The sequence below is a fragment of the Enhydra lutris genome, unplaced genomic scaffold (genome assembly GCF_002288905.1).
Source record: "Enhydra lutris kenyoni isolate GAN:26980312 unplaced genomic scaffold, ASM228890v2 scaffoldscaffold85, whole genome shotgun sequence".
Classification (NCBI taxonomy): Eukaryota; Metazoa; Chordata; class Mammalia; order Carnivora; family Mustelidae; genus Enhydra; species Enhydra lutris.
In genome coordinates this window covers 7,916,906-7,939,221 of record NW_019154169.1, presented here as the reverse complement: position 1 = coordinate 7,939,221, position 22,316 = coordinate 7,916,906, and the positions used below count along the sequence as shown (strand labels likewise).

The following is a 22,316-nucleotide window of genomic DNA, read 5'->3' as shown; positions in this document are numbered from 1 at the left end:
TTTTAAGAACTGTGGAAGAGGGGCGCCTTGGTGGATCAGTCAGTTAAGTGTCCAACTCTTTTTTTTTTTTTAAGATTTTATTTATTTATTTGACAGAGAGAGAGATCACAACTAGGCAGAGAGAGGGGGAAGCAGGCAAAGAGCAGAGAGCCCAATGTGGGGCTCAATCCCAGGACCCACTGAGCCACCCAGGCGCCCCTCTTTTTTTTTTTTTTTTTTTAAGATTTTATTTACTTATTTGACACAGAGAGAGATACAAGTAGGCAGAGAGGCAGGGATAGAGAGAGGGGAAGCAGGCTCCCTGCTGAGCAGAAAGCCCATGGGGGGCTCGATTCCAGGACCCTGAGATTATGATCCAAACTGAAGGCAGATGCTTAATGACTGAGCCGCCCAGGCGCCCCAGGTGTCTGACTCTTGATTTCAGCTCACGTTGTGATCTTGGGGGTTGTTGGAGTGAGCGCCACATCAGGTTCCCCGCTCAGCCAGGAGTCTGCTTCTCTCCTCTCTCTGCCCCTCCCCCCACTCATGAGCGCTCCCTCCCCCCCTCCCAAAATAAATAAATAAACCTTAAAAAACAAAAACAAAAACCTATGGAAGGCGAGTCAGGGCCCCAGACATTGTGGAACAGAGGCAAGCTATCCACATTGAGCCTTGTCCAAATTTGTGACCCACAGAATCTATGAGTAGGATCAAATGGTTGTCATTTTACTCCATTAAGTTTGAGGTGGTTGGTTGTGACGGCCAGAGCTGTGGCTGCCACCTTGAGACCATGAGGTAGCCAGAGTAAGAATCAGCCAACAGATGGGGCACCTGGGTGGCTCAGTGGGTTAAAGCCTCTGCCTTCGGCTCGGGTCATTATCTCAGGGTCCTGGGATGGAGCCCCGCATCAGGCTTTCCACTCAGTGGGGAGCCTGCTTCCCCCCTCTCTCTGCCTGCCTTTCTGCTTACTTGTGGTCTCTGTCTGTCAAATAAGTAAATAAAAAATGTTAAAAAAAAAAAAAAAGAATCAACCAACAGAAATGGAAAGAATTTGGTTCTCAAAGACATTGCTGAATAATGAATTAACCTGTCCTAGACCAGCCCTGTGAGCTGACTTTTTGTTATGTGTGATAATAAACTCACTTTTGCTTTCCCCACTTGAGTTGAGTTTCTGATACTCATTACAGGATAAACCATCTTGATTAGATCTCTCTGTGTCCTAGGTACCCACAGAACAGAGAGATATCCAGTTCACAGACTGGGACAGACAGAGAGACATATAAACGTGTGTTACATGTTCACAGAACGGCGTACATGTGGGCGCGAACTTGCTATTAGGCACCTACAGTCAGACCCAGGTTCAGGCAGACACTCACTTAAATGCATACATGCACACGGTCGCGGAAATCAGGCACACACAAATATACACAGCCGGTTACACATTTTACCTCCACCTCCCAGACACCCACACTCAGTCGCAGACTCACAATCATACACATACCCAAGGACTCACTTATTACAGAAGGTTCCAATTCCTTCCTGTTTACTTGTGCATATTGTATAAAAGTAGAAAAACAAGCATTTCTTTTGGGTCAGCACTCCGGCTTCATAAATAAGGGCGGAGAGGAAATAACTTAAGGCAGGGCTGGGGCTTAGTGTATCAATTAAGGTCTGGGGTCCCACATGGGCTGGGGGTGGGTCTAAGTCCTCAGACACACAGGTCTCCACTGGCGACACATTCCAGGTCCTTTTTGAGGAGGCGAAAGAGGTTGAACAGGACAGAGGCCTCGAGGCAGCCTTGAGACTCCTGAGAAAGGGAGACATGTTTGCCATTTTCCAGGTGTCTGCCTCCTCCCTCACTCAGGGCCGGGGCATCCATCCCCCTCTTGAGTCACTCACCTTCTTTGAGGCCTCATGAAGCCGATGCAGCCAGTGGTGGAGGCGGCCTCGGGGCTGAGGGCCTACTATGGGCTGAGCCTTGACCTGTGGGCAGAGGAGGGTGGTGTATGAGGTGGGGCCTAGGGCAGAGGGGTGATGTCCCCTATGCCCAGACCCCACAGAGAGGACCCAGGTGCCCCGAGCACTCACACAGTCCTGGAGCTCAGAGTGGATATGGCGCAGAGTGTGTAGGGGCTGGTCCAGGATGCCCCCCTGGGACCTATCAGCCATGGTCTCCAGGACCTTTAGGGTCAAGGTCAGCTCAGCCTCCAAGGCCACGGGGCGCTCCCACACCTGAGGAGAGGTGAGAAAGAACAGACAAGGTGGAAAGGTGAGGAAGCGGAGGCAAGAAGACCCAGTTACGTGAGGGCAGGTGAGGAGTGCAGGGAAAGGGGGCAGGTGATAGGTGACTGAGGATGAGGACAGGCGATGGGTCAGGTAAGAAGGAGGCAGGAGAAGGGAACACATGCGGAAGGATGCAGATGAAGGATAGAGGTGAGGCAGAAACCTAAGGGAAGATACAGGAGAAAGAGTGAAGTGGTACAAGTGAAATGTGGCTCATGGGGGTCACAGAAATTCGGAGAGACGGGAAGGGGATGGGTGAACAGAGACAGGTTAGGGAAGCAAGGGGAGGGGGTGCCGGCTGCACAGGTGACCAAGGTGAAGGAAGGAGGCGCAGCTCTGGGAAAGGGCAGTGGAAGAAAGATGATGGGAGACACAAAGGAGAATCAGTGGTGGGGAGGACAGGTGAGAGGGACAGAGGGAATCAGCACTGAGACTAGACAGTGACAAGCTGGCCAGGGCAAGGGGCTTGGGTGGAAGATAGAACCCGGAGAGAGAAGAAGGGAGAAATGAGAAGGAATTAGGTAAGAGTGATGGGGACAGGTGAAAGAGATAGGAATGTGGGGAGAGGCAAAGAGGTGATAGAAAGGGACCTAAGGGTCTATGGCCATACCACCCTGAATGCACCCGATCTTGTCTGATCTCGGAAGCTAAGCAGGGTCGGGCCTGGTTAGTACTTGGATGGGAAAGGGACCCAAAGGAGGGATAGGGTCAAGGTAGCAGTTGAGGAAGGACAGGGATGGGGGGTGGGGGTGTGGCAGGGCTGTGGGGGGGGTGGCACAGGACAGGTGAGGGGAGGACAGAGGGGAGGACAGGTGAGATAAAGGAGGCAAGGGGCCACTTAAAGACTGAGGGAGAGGGACCAGGTGAGGGCAAGTATGGCCTCACTTCCAACTCACCTGCAGCTGTCTCAGGTCCCGGTTTGTAGGGAAGAGGCGGGAGATGCAACTCCAGTTTTTTAGTGAATTTTCCTAGAGAGTAAAAGCAGAGGTTTAGCCCACAGTAGGAAGGCTGGAGGCTAGCTCATAGCAACAAGGATGGAGGCTGACCTCAAAGGAGAGCTTGAGTTTAATCCACAGCAGAAGGGACAGAGGCTAGCCCATTGCAGGAGGATAGAGGTTAGCCCACTGTAGCCAGGTGGCACCTGGGCCAAAGCAGGAGGAGTAGAGGTTAATCCACAATCATAGGGACTCACCAAGGCATCCTTGGCCATCTTGAAGGATTTCAGCTCCCGTGGTGACAGAGATTTGAACCTGCCGATGTCACAGCCCTTCCAGGTTGTGGCGGGCTTAGAAGTGGGGACGGGGCCAGCTGTGGCCATGCTTAGCCCTGCAGTTACCAGCAGCAGGACCCACGCCATGGCCATGATCAAATCGCAACTGCTTCCCTGGCTGCATGGCTCCGTTTTTTAGGCAGGCTAAGTGAGCAGTCCTGGCTGATGTGTGTAAAGGGAAAAGGCAAATGGAAATTTTGATTTTCACAATGACTTGAAAGGCGGGAGTGGGTGGGACCAGGTAAGGAGTCAGGTGTGCTGCTTTCTGACAGCTCATGGGAGGAGAATGAGGCACAAAAAAGTCAGCTGCAGGAGAAAGGGAGCAGGGGGTAATAGTCTTTTCTGGAAGCCGCAAGGTGAGCTCACAGCTGTGGGTGGAGCCAGATGAGCCCAGAACGGAAGGAAAGAGAAACTGAAATTCGATCCCAGGGCGAAGCCTAAGGAGTTCCTGACCTAGTTTAGGAGTTCCTGGAATTTTGGGAATCCACTGATTGAGGCCAAGGCAGGTAGAAGGATAGGAAGTGGTCACAGCAGGGCAGGGACTGGGGCAGAGGATGAGTGGTGAGGCTGCATGGATGTAAGAGAGGGCACTTCCCCCATCGGTTTAAGCTAGTTCTGGGAACTCATTTTATGCTCTGAACATTCCTGTGAGTTGTTACTTTTATGCTTGTTCCCATTTCACCAGCTAGAAAACGGAGGCACAGGAAGGAAAAATGACTTGCTTAAGGTCCCACAGCTGGCTAATGGCAGAGCTGGGGTTTGAACGGAGTCTCGTGCGCTTACCCCCTGCTCAATGTACACCCAGAGAAGAAGGTGAGAACCTGTGGGAGTCATAGCCAGCCAGTTCTCCTGTCTCTCCCTCTGGGTAGCAGGCAAGGTTAGAGAGCTCCTCATTCGATGGGGGCAAGAGAACTTGCTGGGGACTGGAGGGGCTGCCTGGGGAGAAGGCAGTGAGGAGGGCTTCCAGAAGGCAGATGGAGACTGGTTGCTTTGTTATCATCACCTCCTGCGGTAATAATAATTGTGTAGCAGGTAGGGAATTGCTTTGATGTGTGGGCACTTTATGTTTTTCATTCCCTTATTTTTTTTTCTTGGCCCTTAGGTACAGAGAGTTATTAATCATACTCTTCAGATCATAACACAGAATTGCAATTGGCCCATGAAAGACTTTCTAGGGTTTTCCCCCCACTTCCTGCACCCAATCCCCACTCCCACCCCACCCACCCGCAGGCACCCACTTTAAGGCACTTGATATATAGCGGGAAGATGTGTCTTTATCATTTGTGACTGTGTGTGTGTATATGTCTTCCCGATTGTGCTATAAATTTCATTCTATCTCTTCCTTTTTTTTCTTTTTTTTTTAAACTTATGTTCTGGAGATCTCTCCATATAGTGGCATACACCAAGTTCTCCTAACTGCTGCATTGTAGCCCATGGTGTGCCCACAGCACGTTCACTTATCTACTCCTCCAGTGATGGGTGCTTAGGTAATCTTCCGGCTCCCCATCACCCGAAGGCTTGTACACATCCCCTCCATGGGAGGTCTTCTAGGACATGCCATAGCACCCGCCACCATATCCCCTCAGCTCATTTTTTTCACTCACTTGTAACTCTGGTGGGCAGTTCATGAACACCCTGACACCTTCCCACCTCATATACCTGTATCTTTCTTCTCCATCTGAGGTCCTTCTCCCGTCTGCCTGCAGAACAGACTGGAAGCACCTAGATTACTTCCCCAGGGGTAATCTTCCACCAGAAAGGGGTGGGAGCCAGGGAATAAATACTTTTGCTTCTCTTTTCCTCAGTGGGTTGATTCGAAGCCGTGTTCTGCATGACTCCTCGAGTTCTTAGAGGGTCCCTGCCTGGTGGGCATAAACCCTAGTGGCTCACAACAGTTGCCCTTCAGGGGCTGGGGCAAGGGTGGGGAAGTAAGGTGGCGGGGGTGTAAACTTCAAGGAGGCACTCCCTCTCAGGTTCAGGCAAGTGCCCTGGTGCCTCACTTGCCTCAGTGTGGTCCAGACTCTGCACCATTTTTGGCTTTTTTTCTCCTCTGGTCCTAATTTCTCTGCTCACCTGTGTTTCTTGGGGATACCTCCCAAATAAACCACTGTCCTCTTGGCTCAGGGCAAGCTTTTGGGAGACTCCAGATTAAGATATATATTCAGAGTGGATTTCTGGGGCACAGAGTATACCTGAACTTCTATTGTCTAGTTAGCACTATTCAGTAGAACTTTCTGCAAGGTTGGAAGGGTTCTATGTCCATGCTGTCCAGTACAGTAACCACTAGCCACATGGAGCTATTGAGTGCTTAAAATTTAGCTAGTGCAATGGAGAAATTGAATTTTCAGGTTTTTCCATTTTTGTTTAATTAATTAATTAATTAAAGGGTTTATTTATTTATTTATTTATTTATTTGAGAGAGTGTGTGCATTTGAGCATGGGGAGGGGCAGACGGAGAGGGAGAAAGAATCTCAAGCTGACTGGAGGACAGAGCCCAAGGCAGGGCTCCATCCCGCAACCTGGAGATGTTGTCCCAAGCCCAAGTTAATAGTCTGATGCCCAACTGATTGAGTCAACCAGGTACTCCTCATTTTTCTTTAATTTAAATTTAATTGGTGTATGTGGCTGATGGCTACCATAACAGGCAGTGCAGTCCTAAATAATTCATCTACTGGTTTCCCAAATAGTTGCAACTGCTTCCCTTGCTCTGGAAGTGCTCCGGAGTTCTAGTTTTCCAGCAATCATGGCACCTCCATAACACCTGGCTCTGATCTAGATGACGAGGCTTGTGGACCTTGACTATGAGTCTGCTGCAAAATAGACGAGAATTCCGAGGTTGTAGGAAGAGCGAATTCTGCATGTGGAAAGAATGTAAATACTCTGTAGCTGGAAGGAAGGCTGTGGTAGCTTTAAAACATGTCTTCAAATCCTTTGAAGTGATTCTGTGCCCTTCCCTTGGATCTGGGCTGGCCTTAGTAGCTCGTGTGTAACCAGAGGTGCTATATGACCTCTGAGGCTAAGTCAGAAAAGGGCAGCTTAGTTGGTTCTCTTGAGACTCTCACTCAGGGGGAAGGGTAGCTGCCATGTGAGAAGGATGACCACCATGCTCTCATCCTCACTAGGCATCAACTGTCAGCCACGTGGATGAGCCATCTCAGACGTCCAGCCCAGCTCTCCATTCCCCCAAACTGTGGTTGGGGTCCTGTCACCATCAATCCCCACCCCACCAAGAGCCTCAAAGCCATTTTACTCCATTGCTCGCATACCTCTAGGGCCCAGAGCACAAAATAATTATATAAGCACACATATATTCATACATAGACAATCTCCCCTTCTATATACAAGTGGATCTCTCTGTCTCTGTCTCTTTCTCTCTCTTCTTACAATAACTGTACAACAAATTATCCAAAACTCCAAAAATTGTGATTCAGCCACTGTGTAAGGTGACTGGTACTGGGGATGTGCAAACAGAGCTCTGATTATTGCCTTGGCAGTAACACTTTTAAAATGGAATTATAGTCTCATAATATACTAAACATCCAGGGTATAATAGAAAATAATTCATTATACTCAATATTTTAAGAATCAAGAAAATCTTAAATAGAATGGGAAAAGCCAATAAGTAGATGCCAACACCAAGATGACACAGATACTGGAATTATCTGACAAGAATTTTAAAGGAACTTGTAAAAATGCTTCAAGGAGCACTCATGAACCCTCTTGAAACAAATTAAAAAATATAGAGTCTCAGGGGCACCTGGGTGGCTCATTTGGTTAAGCGTCCAACTCTTGATTTTGGCTCAGGTCATGATCTCTGGGTTGTGAGATCAAGCCCCTTGTCAGGTTCCATGCTGAGCTGAGCATGGAGCCAGCTTAAGAGTCTCTCTCTCTTTCTTTCTCCCTCTGCCCCTCCTCCCTCAAAAAATATATATCATCTCAGAAAGAATTAGAAAACATAGAGAACCAGATGAAAAAGTTAGAACTGAAAATACAGTAACTGAAATAAAATTCACTGTAATAAACTCATTCATCTCCATGGAAGAATGGAGATGAGAGAGGAAAGAGTTGGTGATCTTGATAATAGGCCAATAGAAATTATCCACTCTGGGGAGCCCGGGTGGCTCAGCTGGTTAAGTGGCTGCCTTTAGCTCAGGTCATGATTTCAGAGTTGTGAGATCCAGCCCTGCCTAGGGCTGCCTGCTCAGTGGGGAGTCTGCTTGAGATTCTCTCTTCCTCTGCCCCTCCCCCACTCATGCTCTTTCTCTCTCACTCTCAAATAAATAAATAAATAAATATCTTAAAAAAGAAAAGAAAACAAATTATCCAGTCTGAATAATGGAGAGTAAACAGACTGAAGTCTACACAAAAGAGAAGTAGATTTTTTTTTTGGTCTCTATTGAGATGAAAGGGGCTTCAGGGACTTTGGGGACAATAAAAAAAGATGTAATATTTGTATTACTGAAGTTCCAGGAGAAAGGCAGAAAGAAACTTTGATCTGAAAAAAATATTTGAAGAAATAATGGCTGAAATACTGGATATCTGGTAAATTACCCTTAGGTAGTCTACAGCTTCAAGAAGCTGAGTAAATCCCAAATAGGATAAAGTGAAGAAAGCCATATCCAGGCACATCGTAATCAAACTTCTGAAAACTAAGGACAAAGAATCTTGACAGTAACTGGCGTTCTGCCGCAGGAGCCAGAGAGGAGCAGCAGCCCCAACTTTGCGCGCTGCCCTACGGCAGGGGCCGCAACAACGGTCGCAAGGTGAGTAAGAACATGAGCAAGCTGAGGCGCGGCCATCGCTGCGGGCGCACCACGAAGCACACCATGTTCAAGCAGGACGTGATTGGAGAGATGAGCGGCTTTGCCCTTTATGCCTGACGTGCCATAGAGCTGTGCAAGGTCTCCAAGGACAAGCCTGTCTTAAGTCCATCAAGAAAAGGGTGGAGACACACATCTATGCCAAGAGAAAGAGAGGAGCTGAGCAATGTCTCAGGAGTCACAAGGAAAGCAATAGTCAAGAAGGACTGAACCCCTCCCCTCTGTATATAATAAAGCCTTCTTGGAATTTGAGAAAGAGGGAAGGAAAGAAGGAAGGAAGGAAGGAAGGAAGAAGGAAGGAAAGAAAAGGAAAAAGAAAAAAGAAAGAGAAAAGGAAGAAAAGAAAGAGAAGAAGAGAAGAAGGAGGAAGGAAAGAAAGAGAAAGAAAAAAAGAAAGAGAAAGAAAGAAGAAAAAAGGAAGAGAAGAAAGAGAGGAAGGAAGGAAGAAGAAAGGAAAGAGAAAGAAAGAAGAGAAAAAGAAAAAAGGAAAGAGAAGTAAGGAAGGAAAGAAAGAAGAAGAAAGAAAAGAGAAAGAAAAAAAAGAAGAGAAGGAAGAGAAGAAGGAAGAAAGGAAAGAAAGAAAGAAAGAAAAAAAGGAAGAGAAGAAAGAGCAAGAAAGGAAGGAAGGAAAAAGAAAGAAAGAAAAGAAAAAAAAAGGAAGAGAAGAAAGAGCAAGAAAGGAAGGAAGAAAAAAGAAAGAAAGAAAAGAGAAATAAAGAAAGAAAAAAGGAAGAAAAGGAAGAGAGGAAGGAAGGAAGGAGAAAAGAAAGAAAGAAAGAGAAAGAAAGAAAAAAGGAAGAGAAGAAAGAGGAAGGAAGGAAGGAAGGAAGGAAGGAAGGAAAGAAAGAAGGAAAGAAAGAAGGAAAGAAAGAAAGAAAGAAAGAAAGAAAGAAAGAAAGAAAGAAAGAAAGAAAGAAAGAGAAAAAGGGGTGCCTGGGTGGCTCAATTGTTAAACATCTGCCTTTGGCTCAGATCATGATCCCAGTGTCCTGGAATTGAGCCCCATATTGAGCCACATATTGGGCTTTTTGCTCAGTGGTGAGCCTGCTTCTCCCTCTCCAGCTCCCCTGTGCTTGTGTTCCCTCTCTTGCTATCTCTCTCTGTCATAAATAAATAAAATCTTATAAAGAGGAAGAAAGAAATCAAAAAGAAATGACAAATTACATTTTATAGGGGAACAATAATTTGACTGACAGCAGATTTCTCTTCAGAATCCATGGAGGCCAGGAGAAAGTGGCACATTTTTCAAATCCTGAAAGAAAAGAACTATCAACCCAGACTTCTTTATCCAGTGAAAATACTCTTCAGGAAAGAAGGTGAAATAAAGGCATTTTTAAGTGAAGAAAACAGAAAGCTTGTTATCAGCAGACCTGTATTAAAAGAATTACGGACATTCTTCAAATAGAAAGATAATGAAAACCAAAGGAAACCTAGAATATCAGAAATGAAGATAGGCATATAGAATGGGTAAGTATGTAGGTAAATATAATAGACTGTCTTCCTTGGAAGTTTTAAAAATAATGTTGAATGTTTGAAAGCAAAGTATTCTACTGTCTGATATTATTCTCAATGCATTTAAAAAGATAGTTAAGGGGATGCCTGGGTGGCTCAGTTGGTTGGGCAGCTGCCTTCGGCTCAGGTCATGATCCTAGCGTCCTGGGATCGAGTCCCGCATCGGGCTCCTTGCTTGGCGGGGAGCCTGCTTCTCCCTCTGCCTCTGCCTGCCATTCTGTCTGCCTGTGCTCGCTCTCTCTCCCTCACTCTCTGACAAATAAATAAAATTTAAAAAAATTTAAAAAAAAAAGATAGTTAAGATACTTATGTATTTATAAAGCAGAGAGGGTAAAGGGACCTAAATAGTAATATTTCTGCATTTCATTGGAAGGGTAAAATGTCAATAATAAAATGCCGTGATAAGCTATATTTATATGTATAGTGAAATCCTAGAGCAATGACTAAAAAAAAACCAAACCTACACAAAGAAATATATGCAAAATCACTCTTGATAAAGCAAAATGAAACACTAAAAAATGTTCAGGTGATTCACAGGAAGGCAGGAGAAAGCAAAAGAAAAGGAAAGAAAATTAAAAAGAAGAGAAAAATGCAATGGCAGACTTCAGTCCTACCATATTAACAATTACATTAAATGTAGGGGGTGCCTGCATGGCTCAGTTTGCTAAGTGTCTGACTCTTGATTTCAGCTCAGGTCATAATCTCAGGGTCATGAGATCAAGCTCTCTGTCAGGCTCTGTGCTGAGGGTGGAACCTGTTTGAGTTTCTCTCATACCCTTTCCCTCTGTCCCTCCCCGCCCTGCTCATACGCACTCTCTCTCAATAAATAAATAAATAAAATCTTTAAAAAATTACATTAAATGTAAATGGCCTATATGTAGGTTAGACAGAATTCTTAGACTTGACAATCAAAGCATAATCCTTCAAAAAATCCTTTAATCTTCGGGCACCTGGGTGGCTCAGTTGGTTAAGCGACTGCCTTCAGCTTGGGTCATGATCCCAGAGTCCTGGGATCAAGTCCCGCATCAGGGTCCCTGCTCCATGGGCAGTCTGCTTCTCCCTCCGACCTTCTTACTTCTTGTGCTCTCTCTCACTGTCTCTCTCTCAAATAAATAAATAAAATCTTTTAAAAATCCTTTTTTTAAAAAGATTTTATTTATTTATTTGACAGAGAGAGACATCACAAGTAGGCAGAGAGGCAGTTGGAGAGAGAAGAGGAAGCAGGCTCCCTGCCGAGCAGAGAGCCCGATGCGGGCCTCCATCCCAGGACCCTGGGACCATGATCTGAGCCAAAGGCAGAGGCTTTAACCCACTAAGCCACCCAAGTGCCCTTAAAAATCCTTTAATCCTTTAAAAAACAAAAAGGATCAATTGGACTTTATAAAAATTAAAGACTTGCTCTGTGAAAGACTCTGTTAACAACATAGGAAAATAAGTAACTGACTGGAAGGAAGTATTAGCAAACCATATATCTGACAAGGACTGGTATCTAGAAGAGTTTTAAAAACTCTCAAGGGGGGGCGCCTGGGTGGCTCAGTGGGTTAACGCCTCTGCCTTCGGCTCAGGTCATGATCCCAGGGTCCTGGGATCGAGCCCCACATCAGGCTCTCTGCTCAGCAAGGAGCCTGCTCCCTCCTCTCTCTGCCTGCCTCTCTGCCTACTTGTGATCTCTGTCTGTCAAATAAATAAATAAAATCTTTAAAAAACAAACAAACCAACCCTCAAGGGGACACCTAGATGATGCAGCTGGTTAAGCATCTGATTCTTGGTTTCAGCTTAGGTGGTGATCTCAGGGCTGTGGGATTGAGCCCCATCTAGGGCTCCATACTCAATGCAGAGTCTGCTTGAGATTCTCTCCCTCCTGCTTATGCTCACTCTATCTCTCTCAAAATCATTAATCATAAAAAAACTCTCAAACTCATCGATTAAAAAATCCAAAAATCCAATTAGAAAATTGGCAAAGGACATTGACATTTCACTAAAAAGAATATTCAGATGGGATATAAATACAAGAAAAGATGTCAGTATTGCTTACCACTAGGGAAATGCAGATTAAATGATGAACAACCACTATACACCTATTAGTATAGCTAATTAGAATAATACTGATTAGACCAAATGCTGGTGAGGATTCAAGAAACGAACTCTCCTATGTTGCTGGTAGGAGTGCAAAATGGCACAGCCACTCTAGAAAACAATTGGCAGTTTCTTAAAAAGTTAAATATACACTTAAACTGCATGACTCCTTAATCATACTCAGGGACATTTTACCCTGGAGGAATAAAAATGTGTTGACACAAAAATGTGATACAAATATTCATGACACTTTTAAAAAAGTAAGCTCCATGCCCAATATGGGGCTTGAAATTATCACTCTGAAATCAAGAGCTGCATAGTCTTTTGACTAAGCCAACCAGGTGTTCCTTATGATACTTTTAATAGCCCAATAAATTATTGGTACTAGCTAAACTATTTAATATTAGTAATTGTAGTAACCTCAAGCTAGGAATGATCCACATGTCCTTCAACAGGTGAAGAGTTAAATATCCCATTATTGGCACTCTGTGCAATGGAATAGTACTCAGCAATAAAAAGGAAGGAACTAGTGAGACAGACAGTTGGATGGCTTTTTTTTTTTTTTAATTTTAGTTGAGTGGCTTTTAAGGACATTGTGCTGAGTGAAAAAAGCCAATCTCAAAAGGTTACATGATATATGATTCCATTTATATCACATTCTTGCAATGACAAAATTATAGAGATGAAGAACAGGTCAGGAGGGTAACAGCAGAGGGATGGTGTGACTGTAAAGGCATGGCCCTTGGGTGTTTCTTTGGGGTGAGGAGACAATTCTGTATTTTGATTGTGGTGTTTATTCATACATGTGATGAAATGTCACTGAATCATACACAAAGACAGACAAAAAGAAATGAACGTATTCGAAAGCTCAAGTCCCAATAAGGTGTGTAATCTAGTTAATTGTATTGTGACAATGTCAGTTTCCTAGTTTGAAAGTGTGCTATAGTTATGTAAGGATGGATACGGGGAACTCCTCTGCAGTATTTTTACAACTTCTTGTAAGTTTTTAGTATTTTAAAATAAAAAAATTTAAGTTGATAAAAAAATGTACTAAAAGAAAAAAATTGATCCCAGGAGTATTTTTCCATTCAGCTTAAATGATTCCTCTTTCTTTCTTACGTCCCTCTCCACCCCTCCCTTTCCCACTCGAACCCCCAAAGATAACCATTTTTAACTCACAGCTTTCCTTATACTAACAGCACATGCAGGTTTGTTGCACATATTCTTGTTGCTTTTACAAAAGCGGTGTCAATCATATGGAATACATTTTTCTGCAATTTGCCTTTCTTGCTTTGCAGTGGTCCTGAAAATGGCCAAACTTGTCCTGGGTGGTCTGGGTAGGGCTGGGTGATGGGGGGGTGGGAAGAGTGGGGGTGGAAAGAGCTGCATCAGGGGACCCTGAGTGGGGTCTCAGCCTCACTTCCACCGCCACCTTGGGTTCTCTGATGTGTCTCTTAGGACCCCTACTGCAGCATCAGGGTGGGTGGGGGACCATGGGAGAAAACAGGGGTGCATCCTCAAGGGAAGAAGGTGGGACATGGGCAGAAAGGGGCACTTAGGGTCACCTAAGGGTAGAGGAGGTGGACTGGCTCCACCAGCTTTTGACTTTTGCTGCAGAACCTCAGATTCCAAGCCCAGATCCCAATCCCAGGGGACCTCCATCTCCTCCTCAGCCTTTTCTATATCCTCCTCCCCACCTCTTGCCCCTCTCTTCTGTGCCGGTCTGAAACATCCTGATGCCTCTTAAGTCCCTTCCCTGCTCTGAGGTCCACAGCCCAGATCTCATCCGAGGGCTCTCAGAAGCCCTGAAGACAACTGAGGGGTCCTGGGTGGGAAACAGGCAGCCCCTATCAGCGAAAAGGATATGAGAGAAAAGACAAATGGAGGATAAGTGAAGGTGGACAGACTAGAAAAATAGAGGTGGAGGATTAAAGATGAAGGGGGAGATCTGTGAGGAGTGACTGAGGAGGGAGAGGGAGGCAAGGCAGGTGAAGGGAGAAGAACAAGTGAGAAGTTTAAGTGCAGGGCGGGGTGGTAGAGAGCTGGGTGTTGGTACGGGTGAGTGAGAGAATTGAAGGGAAGTTAGGGGAGGGAGAGAGGTGAGGGCAGACAGGTTAGAGAGGCTGGTGAGGAGAACCAGATGACAGGATCAGGTGAGGCAGAAGAGCTAAGACTCCCATTGGACTCTGACTTGCTCCTTGCCTGTGTTTGCCTACCTGGACCACTCAAGTACATCTCCGCAGGTCTCTCTCCACCCTGACCTTGTAGGTCTCCTTCTCACTGATCACCTGTCTCCCTTCACCTGACCCTGCTGTCTGGCTCAGCTTTGCCCCTCACATGTATCCTTGAAGCTCCCCCGGCTTCTCACTTGCTGCAGCCGTACCCAGTTTCAAGTCCCATAGAGGGGCAGGAACCATGGTCTGCTCAGTACCTAAGAATTTGCTTGTCCATTCTCTCATCAAATATTAATGAGCTCTTACTATGTGCCCAGGATGACCAAGTGTTTACTGTTTTGGTCCCTCAGCATGGAGTGATCTTGAGGACAGTGGCAGGGCAGGGGTCTCAGCTCACAGCATGAGTGATGGAGGGTGGACTCAATAGTAAGGCCACCACTGTTATCTCTCAGTGAGGGAGAGTGAGTCCGCAGAGGACCAGAGAGAGGCATGCCTGGAGTGGGAGTGTTGGAGGTGAGCCTTTAGCAGGATAGATGGGAAATCATGAGCCATCATGGCTACATTCAAGTGCTTACCTTATAGTAGCCACTGTTCTAAATGTGTCCCACTTTGGGGGCACCTGGGTGGCTCAGTCAGTTAAGCATCCAACTCTTGGTTTTAGCTCAGGTCATGATCTCGCCGTCCATGGGGTCAAGTCCCATGGTGGGCTCTGCACTCAGTGCAGTCTGCTTCAGATACTCTCTTCCTCTCACTCTCACTCACCCATTGTCCCAAATAAATAAATATCTATCCATCTATCTATAGTCTTTTTAAATATGTGTCCCACTTTCCGATGAGGAAACTGAGGCACAGAGAAATAAAGTCATCTATTTCAAGCCATGAAACTGGTAGGTGGTGGAGTCATATTTAAAGTCTGGTCTGCCTGATTTCAGAGCTTGCCTTCTTAACCCCCATGTGGGAGATTTGCAAAGGTGGTGGCACATTCGCTTGGATGCCTGGTGATGAGATCCTCACAATATAACAGCATCTCCCCAGGTTTCTGGGCTCTTGAGGGTGTCACCAGGACTAAGACTGGACCTGTGGTCCTACCTGTTGGATGGATGGACTGAAGAGATAGGACATGGCAGGGAGAGGGGAGGCAAGACTGGGCCATGGATTGGAACAGATGCTGGATGGATGGATTGATGGATGGATGGATGGATGGATGGATGGATGGATGGATGGATGGATGGACGGATGGATGTGTGGATGGATATGTGGATAGATGGGTGATGTATAGATGGATAGTTGATCAGGGAGGGAAGTCAACCTCACCTAGCTTTGCCTCTAATTTCTGGCTATGGAAATAGTTGCTACTTCTTTTTTGTGTGTGTGGTCCTTGGACTGGAAGCATCAGCTTCACCTTGGAACTTGTCAGAAATGCCCATTGTCTGAACTACAGAATCAGCAATTCTGGGGGTAGAATCCAGCAATTCATGTGTTAACAAGACTTCCAGCTGAATCCAATGGCCATTAAAGTTTGAGAACCCCTGATAGAGTGTAATCATTAAGACCAGGGGAATCTCGGGGACTGCGGCTCAGACACTGGTATCTTGAGAGTTCCCCAGGAAATTGTAAAGCAAGCAAAACCCACGAACCACTAGATTGGCTGGAGGGAAAATCTCAGTTTATATAAGTGAAGCAACTGCATCATCTGAATTTAGAATTTGCAGGCAGGGTTTGGGCAGGACTGGGGAGGCCAGGTGGGCAGTGGCCAGGAGGCGACAGATGGGAGACTGAATGTGAGAGAGAAACAGAAAGAAGGCTAGAGCAGGGAGCCTGGAAGTCTTTTGGAAAGAGACTCCTGGACTGGTAAATCCTCAGAGCCTGTAGAGTTGGTGGTGTGTGCGTGGGGGGAGTTTCCCTGAGTCCAGGCCCTATTTTCCTTGTAAGGGGCACCAAGTAAAGGGGCAGATGTTTTTGAAGAAATTGGAGCATGATGGAGGCCTTTCTTGGAATCTTAGGGGAGACATGGAGGGTTTGGGGGCTTCCAGGACAAAGATGATGGGTTTGCATGAATTGTCCCAAAACACACCATAGTAAATAGGGATAACAGTGGTACATGAAATGTGCAAAATGCTTTATACCTGTGATTATAGAGACTGCTAATGATGACCTTCTCCAGTATTGTTCCCCTTTTCCTGTTGATAAATTGAGGTTTCATTGCAACCATCAAGTCACCCTTGACCTCTCTCTCTTTCCCTCTTTTTCTCCCTTTCTTTGTCTCTGTTGCTCTGTCTCTCTCCCATACATTCATCAGCAAATCCCGCTGGCTGTACTTTCAAAATGTTTCCAAATTCACTCACTTCTTTTTTTTTTTTAAAGATTTTATTTATTTATTTGACAGACAGAGATCACAAGTAGGCAGAGAGGCAGGCAGAGAGAGGGGAGGAAGCAGGCTCCCTGCTGAGCAGAGGGCCCGATGTGGGGCTCGATCCCAGGACGCCGGGATCATGACCCGAGCCGAAAGCAGAGGCTTTAACCCACTGAGCCACCCAGGCGCCCCCAAATTCACCCACTTCTGATCCTCTTCTCACCCCCATCCTGGCCTATCTGTGGTTACCTCCTGCCCAGACAATCACAGCACCCCCATCCCTGATCCCCACCATCCCGTCTGTGACTGTCTACATGCAGCCATAGATTATGTACCCTCTGTTCAAATCACCTGTTAAGCCTAACAAAGCCTTCTAACCTCATCTCCCTGTTCACCCCCCTTCTCTACCAGATGGCCTCATTGCTGTCTCTTGAATAAGCCCCTTTCTCCCTGTATGTACCAAGGCTCTTAGTTGCAAACAACAGGATCCACACTGGCTAGTTTTAGCAAAGACATGTGATAAGAATATTGAGAGGCTCATGGATTCTTGGGGAGGGCAGGGAAACAGATTATGAAGGTAATAACCTAGAATAATCCCTAACTGCTCCATGAGTCTGGGAAGAAAAGTCCCATCCCTGCTGCTTAGAACCTCTGATAGTCATGACCAGACTCTAGAAGCATCCTTCACAACCTCCCCAAAGAACTAGAGGCTTCTTTTGCAGGGGCCACCAGATGACTGCTCTCCACTTTTGTGGCCACCTCCTCTTGTGGCTTTTTTTTTTTTTTAAGAACAAAACCCAGATTTGAGGAGGAGCAAGATGATGGAGGGGTAGAAGACCTAATATCATTGGGTCCCAGGAGTTCAGCTAGATAGTTATCAAACCATTCTGAAAACCTACATATTCAACAAGAGATCAAAGAAGAGCAGCAATTCTTTTTTAAAAAATTTTATTTATTTTTTAAAATTTCTTTTCAGTGTTCCAGAATTCATTGTTTATGCACCACACCCAGTGCTCCATGCAATACGTGCCCTCCATAATACCCACCACCAGCCTCCCCCAACCTCCCACCTCCACCCCTCCAAAACCCTCAGATTGTTTTTCAGAGTCCACAGTCTCTCATGGGTCATCTCCCTCTCCAATTTCCCCCAACTCCCTTCTGTCACCCCATATCCTCCATGTTATTTCTTATGCTCCACAAATAAGCGAAACCATATGATAATTGACTCTCTCTGCTTGACTTATTTCACTCAGCATAATCTTTTCCAGTCCTGTCCATGTTGCTACAAAAGTTGGGTAATCATCCTTTCTGATGGAAGCATAATACTCCATAGTATATAGGGACCACATCTTCCTTATCTATTTGTCTGTTGAAGGGCATCTTGGTTCTTTTCACAGTTTGGTGACTATGGCTATTGCTGCTATGAACATTGGGGTACTGATGGTCCTTCTTTTCACTACATCTGCATCTTTGGGGTAAATACCCAGTAGTGCAATGAGCAGCAATTCTAGGAACAGAAAATCGACCACTTTCCAGAAGGTAGGATGTGCAGAGAAGTGAATCTGAGGCAACATAGGGGATGATAGACCACTGGGGGAGTGGCAGGCTCCCTGCAAGTGGTGGAGCAGTGGAGCACAAAATCAGAACTTTTACAAGTCTGCTTCACTGAGGGATGTTGCTCCAGAGGCTAAGCAGGGGGTGGAGCCCTCATGGGGACAGTGTGGTATCAGGACCCACAGGGTCACAGAAGGATTTGGGGTGTCTGTGGGTGGCAGAGCTCCCAGGTATCGGAGCCGGAAGGCTGCTGCAGAGACAGAACTGAGGAGTTGGGTTCTCTCAGCTTGGGTTTATCTTAAACTGTGATCCGAGGCACAGTTGGACCACTGCTCTTCGAGCAGGGACCGCACAACTGGCAGATCCAGGAAACTCACCTTCATCCTCTGGGAGGAGCAGTGGTGGCAGGAATCTTCTGGGTTTGGAGACTCCAAACAGGGTGGTGTGCCAGAGACAGAAATGCTAGGTCACAGGCCAGGTAAGCTCAGAGCGTGGTGGGAGACCAAGGAGATGGGAGGGATTAATGGCTTTTCTCTGAGGGCGCACTGAGGAGTGGGGCCGAGCTCTTGGCTCCTATGGAGACAGCGAGGCCACCATTTTCATTCCTGTACTCCAGATCTCTACGGAAAGTGTTCAGGGAACAAAAGCTTCCAAGAGCTAACCTGAGCAGATTACTTAGCACGGCCCCTGGCAAGGGTGGTGCAGTTCCACCTTGGACAAAGACATTTGAGAATCACTGTAGCAGGCCCCTCATGCAGAATATCAGCAAGAACATCCAGTCAAGACCAAGTTCACCAATCAATAAGAACTGCAAAATCTCAGAAATATGGGAATACAGCATATGAAATTCATAGCTTTCTCCCCCATTATTCTTTAGTCTTTCAAAGTTAAATTTTTTAATTTTAATTTTAATTTTTTCTTATTCTATTTAAAATTTTTTTCCTCTTTCCTATTTTAGCTTTTAACTATTTATCTTATCAATACCTTTAAAAAATCTTTTAAAATTTTCATTGTTATACTCATATTCTATCCCTTCATTGTAATTAGCCTTATTTTTTGTATACATACAGGTTTTTCTTTCTTTAAAATTTTGGGATACAGTTTCTTCTTCTAACAAATAAAAAATGTACCTTAAATCAAGTGCATGGCTTTGTTCTAGTCTCCAGCATGATCACATTCTTTCCTTTTTTTTTCTTTTTTCAACCAACTTCTTATTAATTCCTTTTTTAGAATCTTTTAAAATTATCATCTTTACACTCATATTCCATCCCTTCATAGTGTTTACCCTTATTTGCGTGTATATATATATATATATATATATATATATATATATAAGTTTTTCTTTCTTTTTTTTAAAGATTTTATTTATTTATTTGACAGACAGATATCACAAGTAGGCAGAGAGGCGGGGGAGGGGGAGCAGGCTCCCCATTGAGCAGAGAGCCCGATGTGGGTCTTGATCCCAGGATCCTGAGATCGTGACCAGAGCTGAAGGCAGAGGCTTAACATGCTGAGTCACCCAGGTGCCCCTATGTTTTTCATTCTTTAAAATTTTGGGAGGCTGTTTCTTCTAACAGACCAAAATACACCCAAAATCAAGTGTGTGGTTCTGTTCTATTCACCAGTCTATTATATACGTATATATATATTTTTTCCTCCTTTTTTCTCTTCCGAGGTCTCTTCCGATTTGGTTAGTGTATATTTTTCAGGGGCCATTGTTACCCTTTTAGCATTTTATTCTCTGATTCATCTATTCTTATCTGAATAAAATGACAAGGCAGAAAACTCACCTCAAAAAAAAGAACAAGAGGGGCGCCTGGGTGGCTCAGTGGGTTAAAGCCTCTGCCTTTAGCTCAGGTCATGATCCCAGGGTCCTGGGATTGAGCCCCACATTGGGCTCTCTGCTTGGCAGGGGACCTGCTTCCTCCTCTCTCTCTGCCTGCCTCTCTGCCTACCTGTGATCTCTGTCTGTCAAATAAAAAAAATTAAAAAAAAAAAAGAATAAGAGGCAGTAATGAAGGCTAGGGACCTAATCAATATGGACGTTAGTAAGATGTCAGATCTAGAGTTCAGAATGATGATTATCAAGGTGCTAGCTGGGCTCAAAAAAAAGCATGGAAGATACTAGAGAATCCCTTTCTGGAGAAATAAAATCCCTTTCTGGAGAAATAGAAGAACTAAAATCTAACCAAGTTGAAATAAAAAAGGCTATTAATGAAGTACAATAAAAAATAGAGGCTCTTACTGCTAGGATAAATGAGGCAGAAGAGAGAATTAGTGATATAGAAGACCAAATGATGGAGAATAAAGAAGCTGAGAAAAAGAGAGATAAACAACTACTGGACCAAAAGGAGAGAATTCAAGAGATAAGTGAAACTATAAGACAAAACAATATTAGAATAATTGGGATCCTAGAAGAAGAAAGAGAGAGAGGGGGGCAGAAGGTATAGAGGAACAAAGTATAGCAGAGAATTTCCCTAATTTGGCAAAGGGAACAAGCATCAAAATCCAGGAGGCACAGAGAACCTCCCTCAAAATCAATAAAAATAGGTCCAAAAAATAGTAAAACTTAAAGTCTCAGTGACAAAGAGAAAATCCTGAAAACACCTTGGGACAAGAGGTCTTAAACATACAATGGTAGAAATATTAGATTGGCAGAAGACTTATCCACAGAGACTTGGCAGGTCAGAAAGGACTGGCATGATATATTCAGAGCACTAAATGAGAAAAATATGCAGTCAAGAATACTATATCCAGCTAGGTTGTCATTAAAAATAGAAGGAGAGATAAAAAACCTTCCAGGACAAACAAAAACTGAAAGAATTTGCAAACACCAAACCAGCCCTACTGGAAATATTGAAAGGGGTCCTCTAAGCAAAGTGAGAGCCTAAGAGTAACAGACCAGCTAGGAACAGAGACAATATACAGTAACAGTAGATACAATGGCACTAAATTCATATCATTCAATAGCTACCCTGAATGTAAATGGGCTAAATGCCCCAATCAAAAGGCAAAGGGTATCAGAATGGATAAAAAACAAGACCCATTGATATGATGTCTGCAAGAAACTCATTTTAGACCCAAAGACACCTCCATATTTAAAGTGAGGGGGTGGAAAACAATTTACCATGCTAATGGACATCAAAAGAAAGCTGGGGTGGCAATCCTTATATCATAACTTAGATTTTAAGCCAAAGACTATAATAAGAGATGAGGAAGGACACTATATCATACTTAAAGAGTCTGTCCAACAAAAATATCTAACAATTTTCAATATCTATGCCCCTAAATGGGAGCAGTCAATTATATAAACCAATTAATAACAAAATCAAAGAAACATATCAACAAGAATACAATAATAGTAGGAGACTTTAACAATGCCCTCGATGAAATGGACAGATCATCTAAACAAAAGATCAACAAGGAAATAAAGACTTTAAATGACACACTGGAACAGATGGACATCACAGATATATTCAGAACATTCCAACCCAAAGCAACAGAATACACATTCTTTTCTAGTGCACAGGGAACATTCTCCAGAATAGATCACATCCTGGGTCACAAATCAGGTCTCACCTGGTACTAAAAGACTGGGATCATTCCCTGCATATTTTAAGACCACAATGCTCTGAAACTAGAACTCAACCACAAGAGGAAAGTTGTAAAGAACTCAAATACAAGGAGGCCAAAGAGCATCCTACTAAAGAATGAATGGGTCAACCAGGAAATTAAAGAAGAATTTAAAAATTCATGGAAACAAATAAAAATGAAAACACAACCATTCAAAATCCTTGGGACACAGCAAAGGCGGTCCTGAGAGGGAAGTATATAGCAATACAAGCTTTTCTCAAGAAACAAGGAAGGTCTCAAGTACACAACCTAACCCTACACCTAAAGGAGCTGGAGAAAGAACAGCAAAGAAAGCCTAAGCCCACCAGGAGAAGAGAAATATCAGAAGAGAAAGATCAGAGCAGAAATCAATGAAATAGAAACCAAAAGAACAATAGAACAAATCAATGAAACTAGGAGCTGGTTCTTTGAAAGAATTAGTGAGATTGATAAACCCCTGGCCATACTTATCAAAAAGAAAAGAGGAAGGACCCAAATTAATAAAATCATGAATGAAAGAGGAGAGATCACAACCAATACCAAAGAAATACAAACAGTTATAAGAACATATTATATGTTATACGCCAGAAAATTTGACAATCTGGAAGAAATGGATGCATTCCCAGAGACATATAAACTACTAAAACTGAACCAGGAAGAAATAGAAAAGCTGAACAGACCCA

At 44.5% G+C, this 22,316-nt stretch overlaps 1 protein-coding gene across 1 annotated transcript; it reads right to left on the bottom strand.

The window, feature by feature from the left end:
- Positions 1-1,687: 1,687 nt before the first annotated feature.
- On the bottom strand, positions 1,688-3,625 carry LOC111161574 (interferon lambda-1-like). The gene is made up of 5 exons (XM_022525316.1): positions 3,455-3,625; positions 3,159-3,230; positions 2,068-2,211; positions 1,879-1,962; positions 1,688-1,786 (listed from the first exon to the last, which is right to left on the bottom strand). Exons 1-5 carry the CDS (start codon positions 3,623-3,625, stop codon positions 1,688-1,690), a joined length of 570 nt encoding a protein of 189 aa, XP_022381024.1.
- Positions 3,626-22,316: the final 18,691 nt, after the last annotated feature.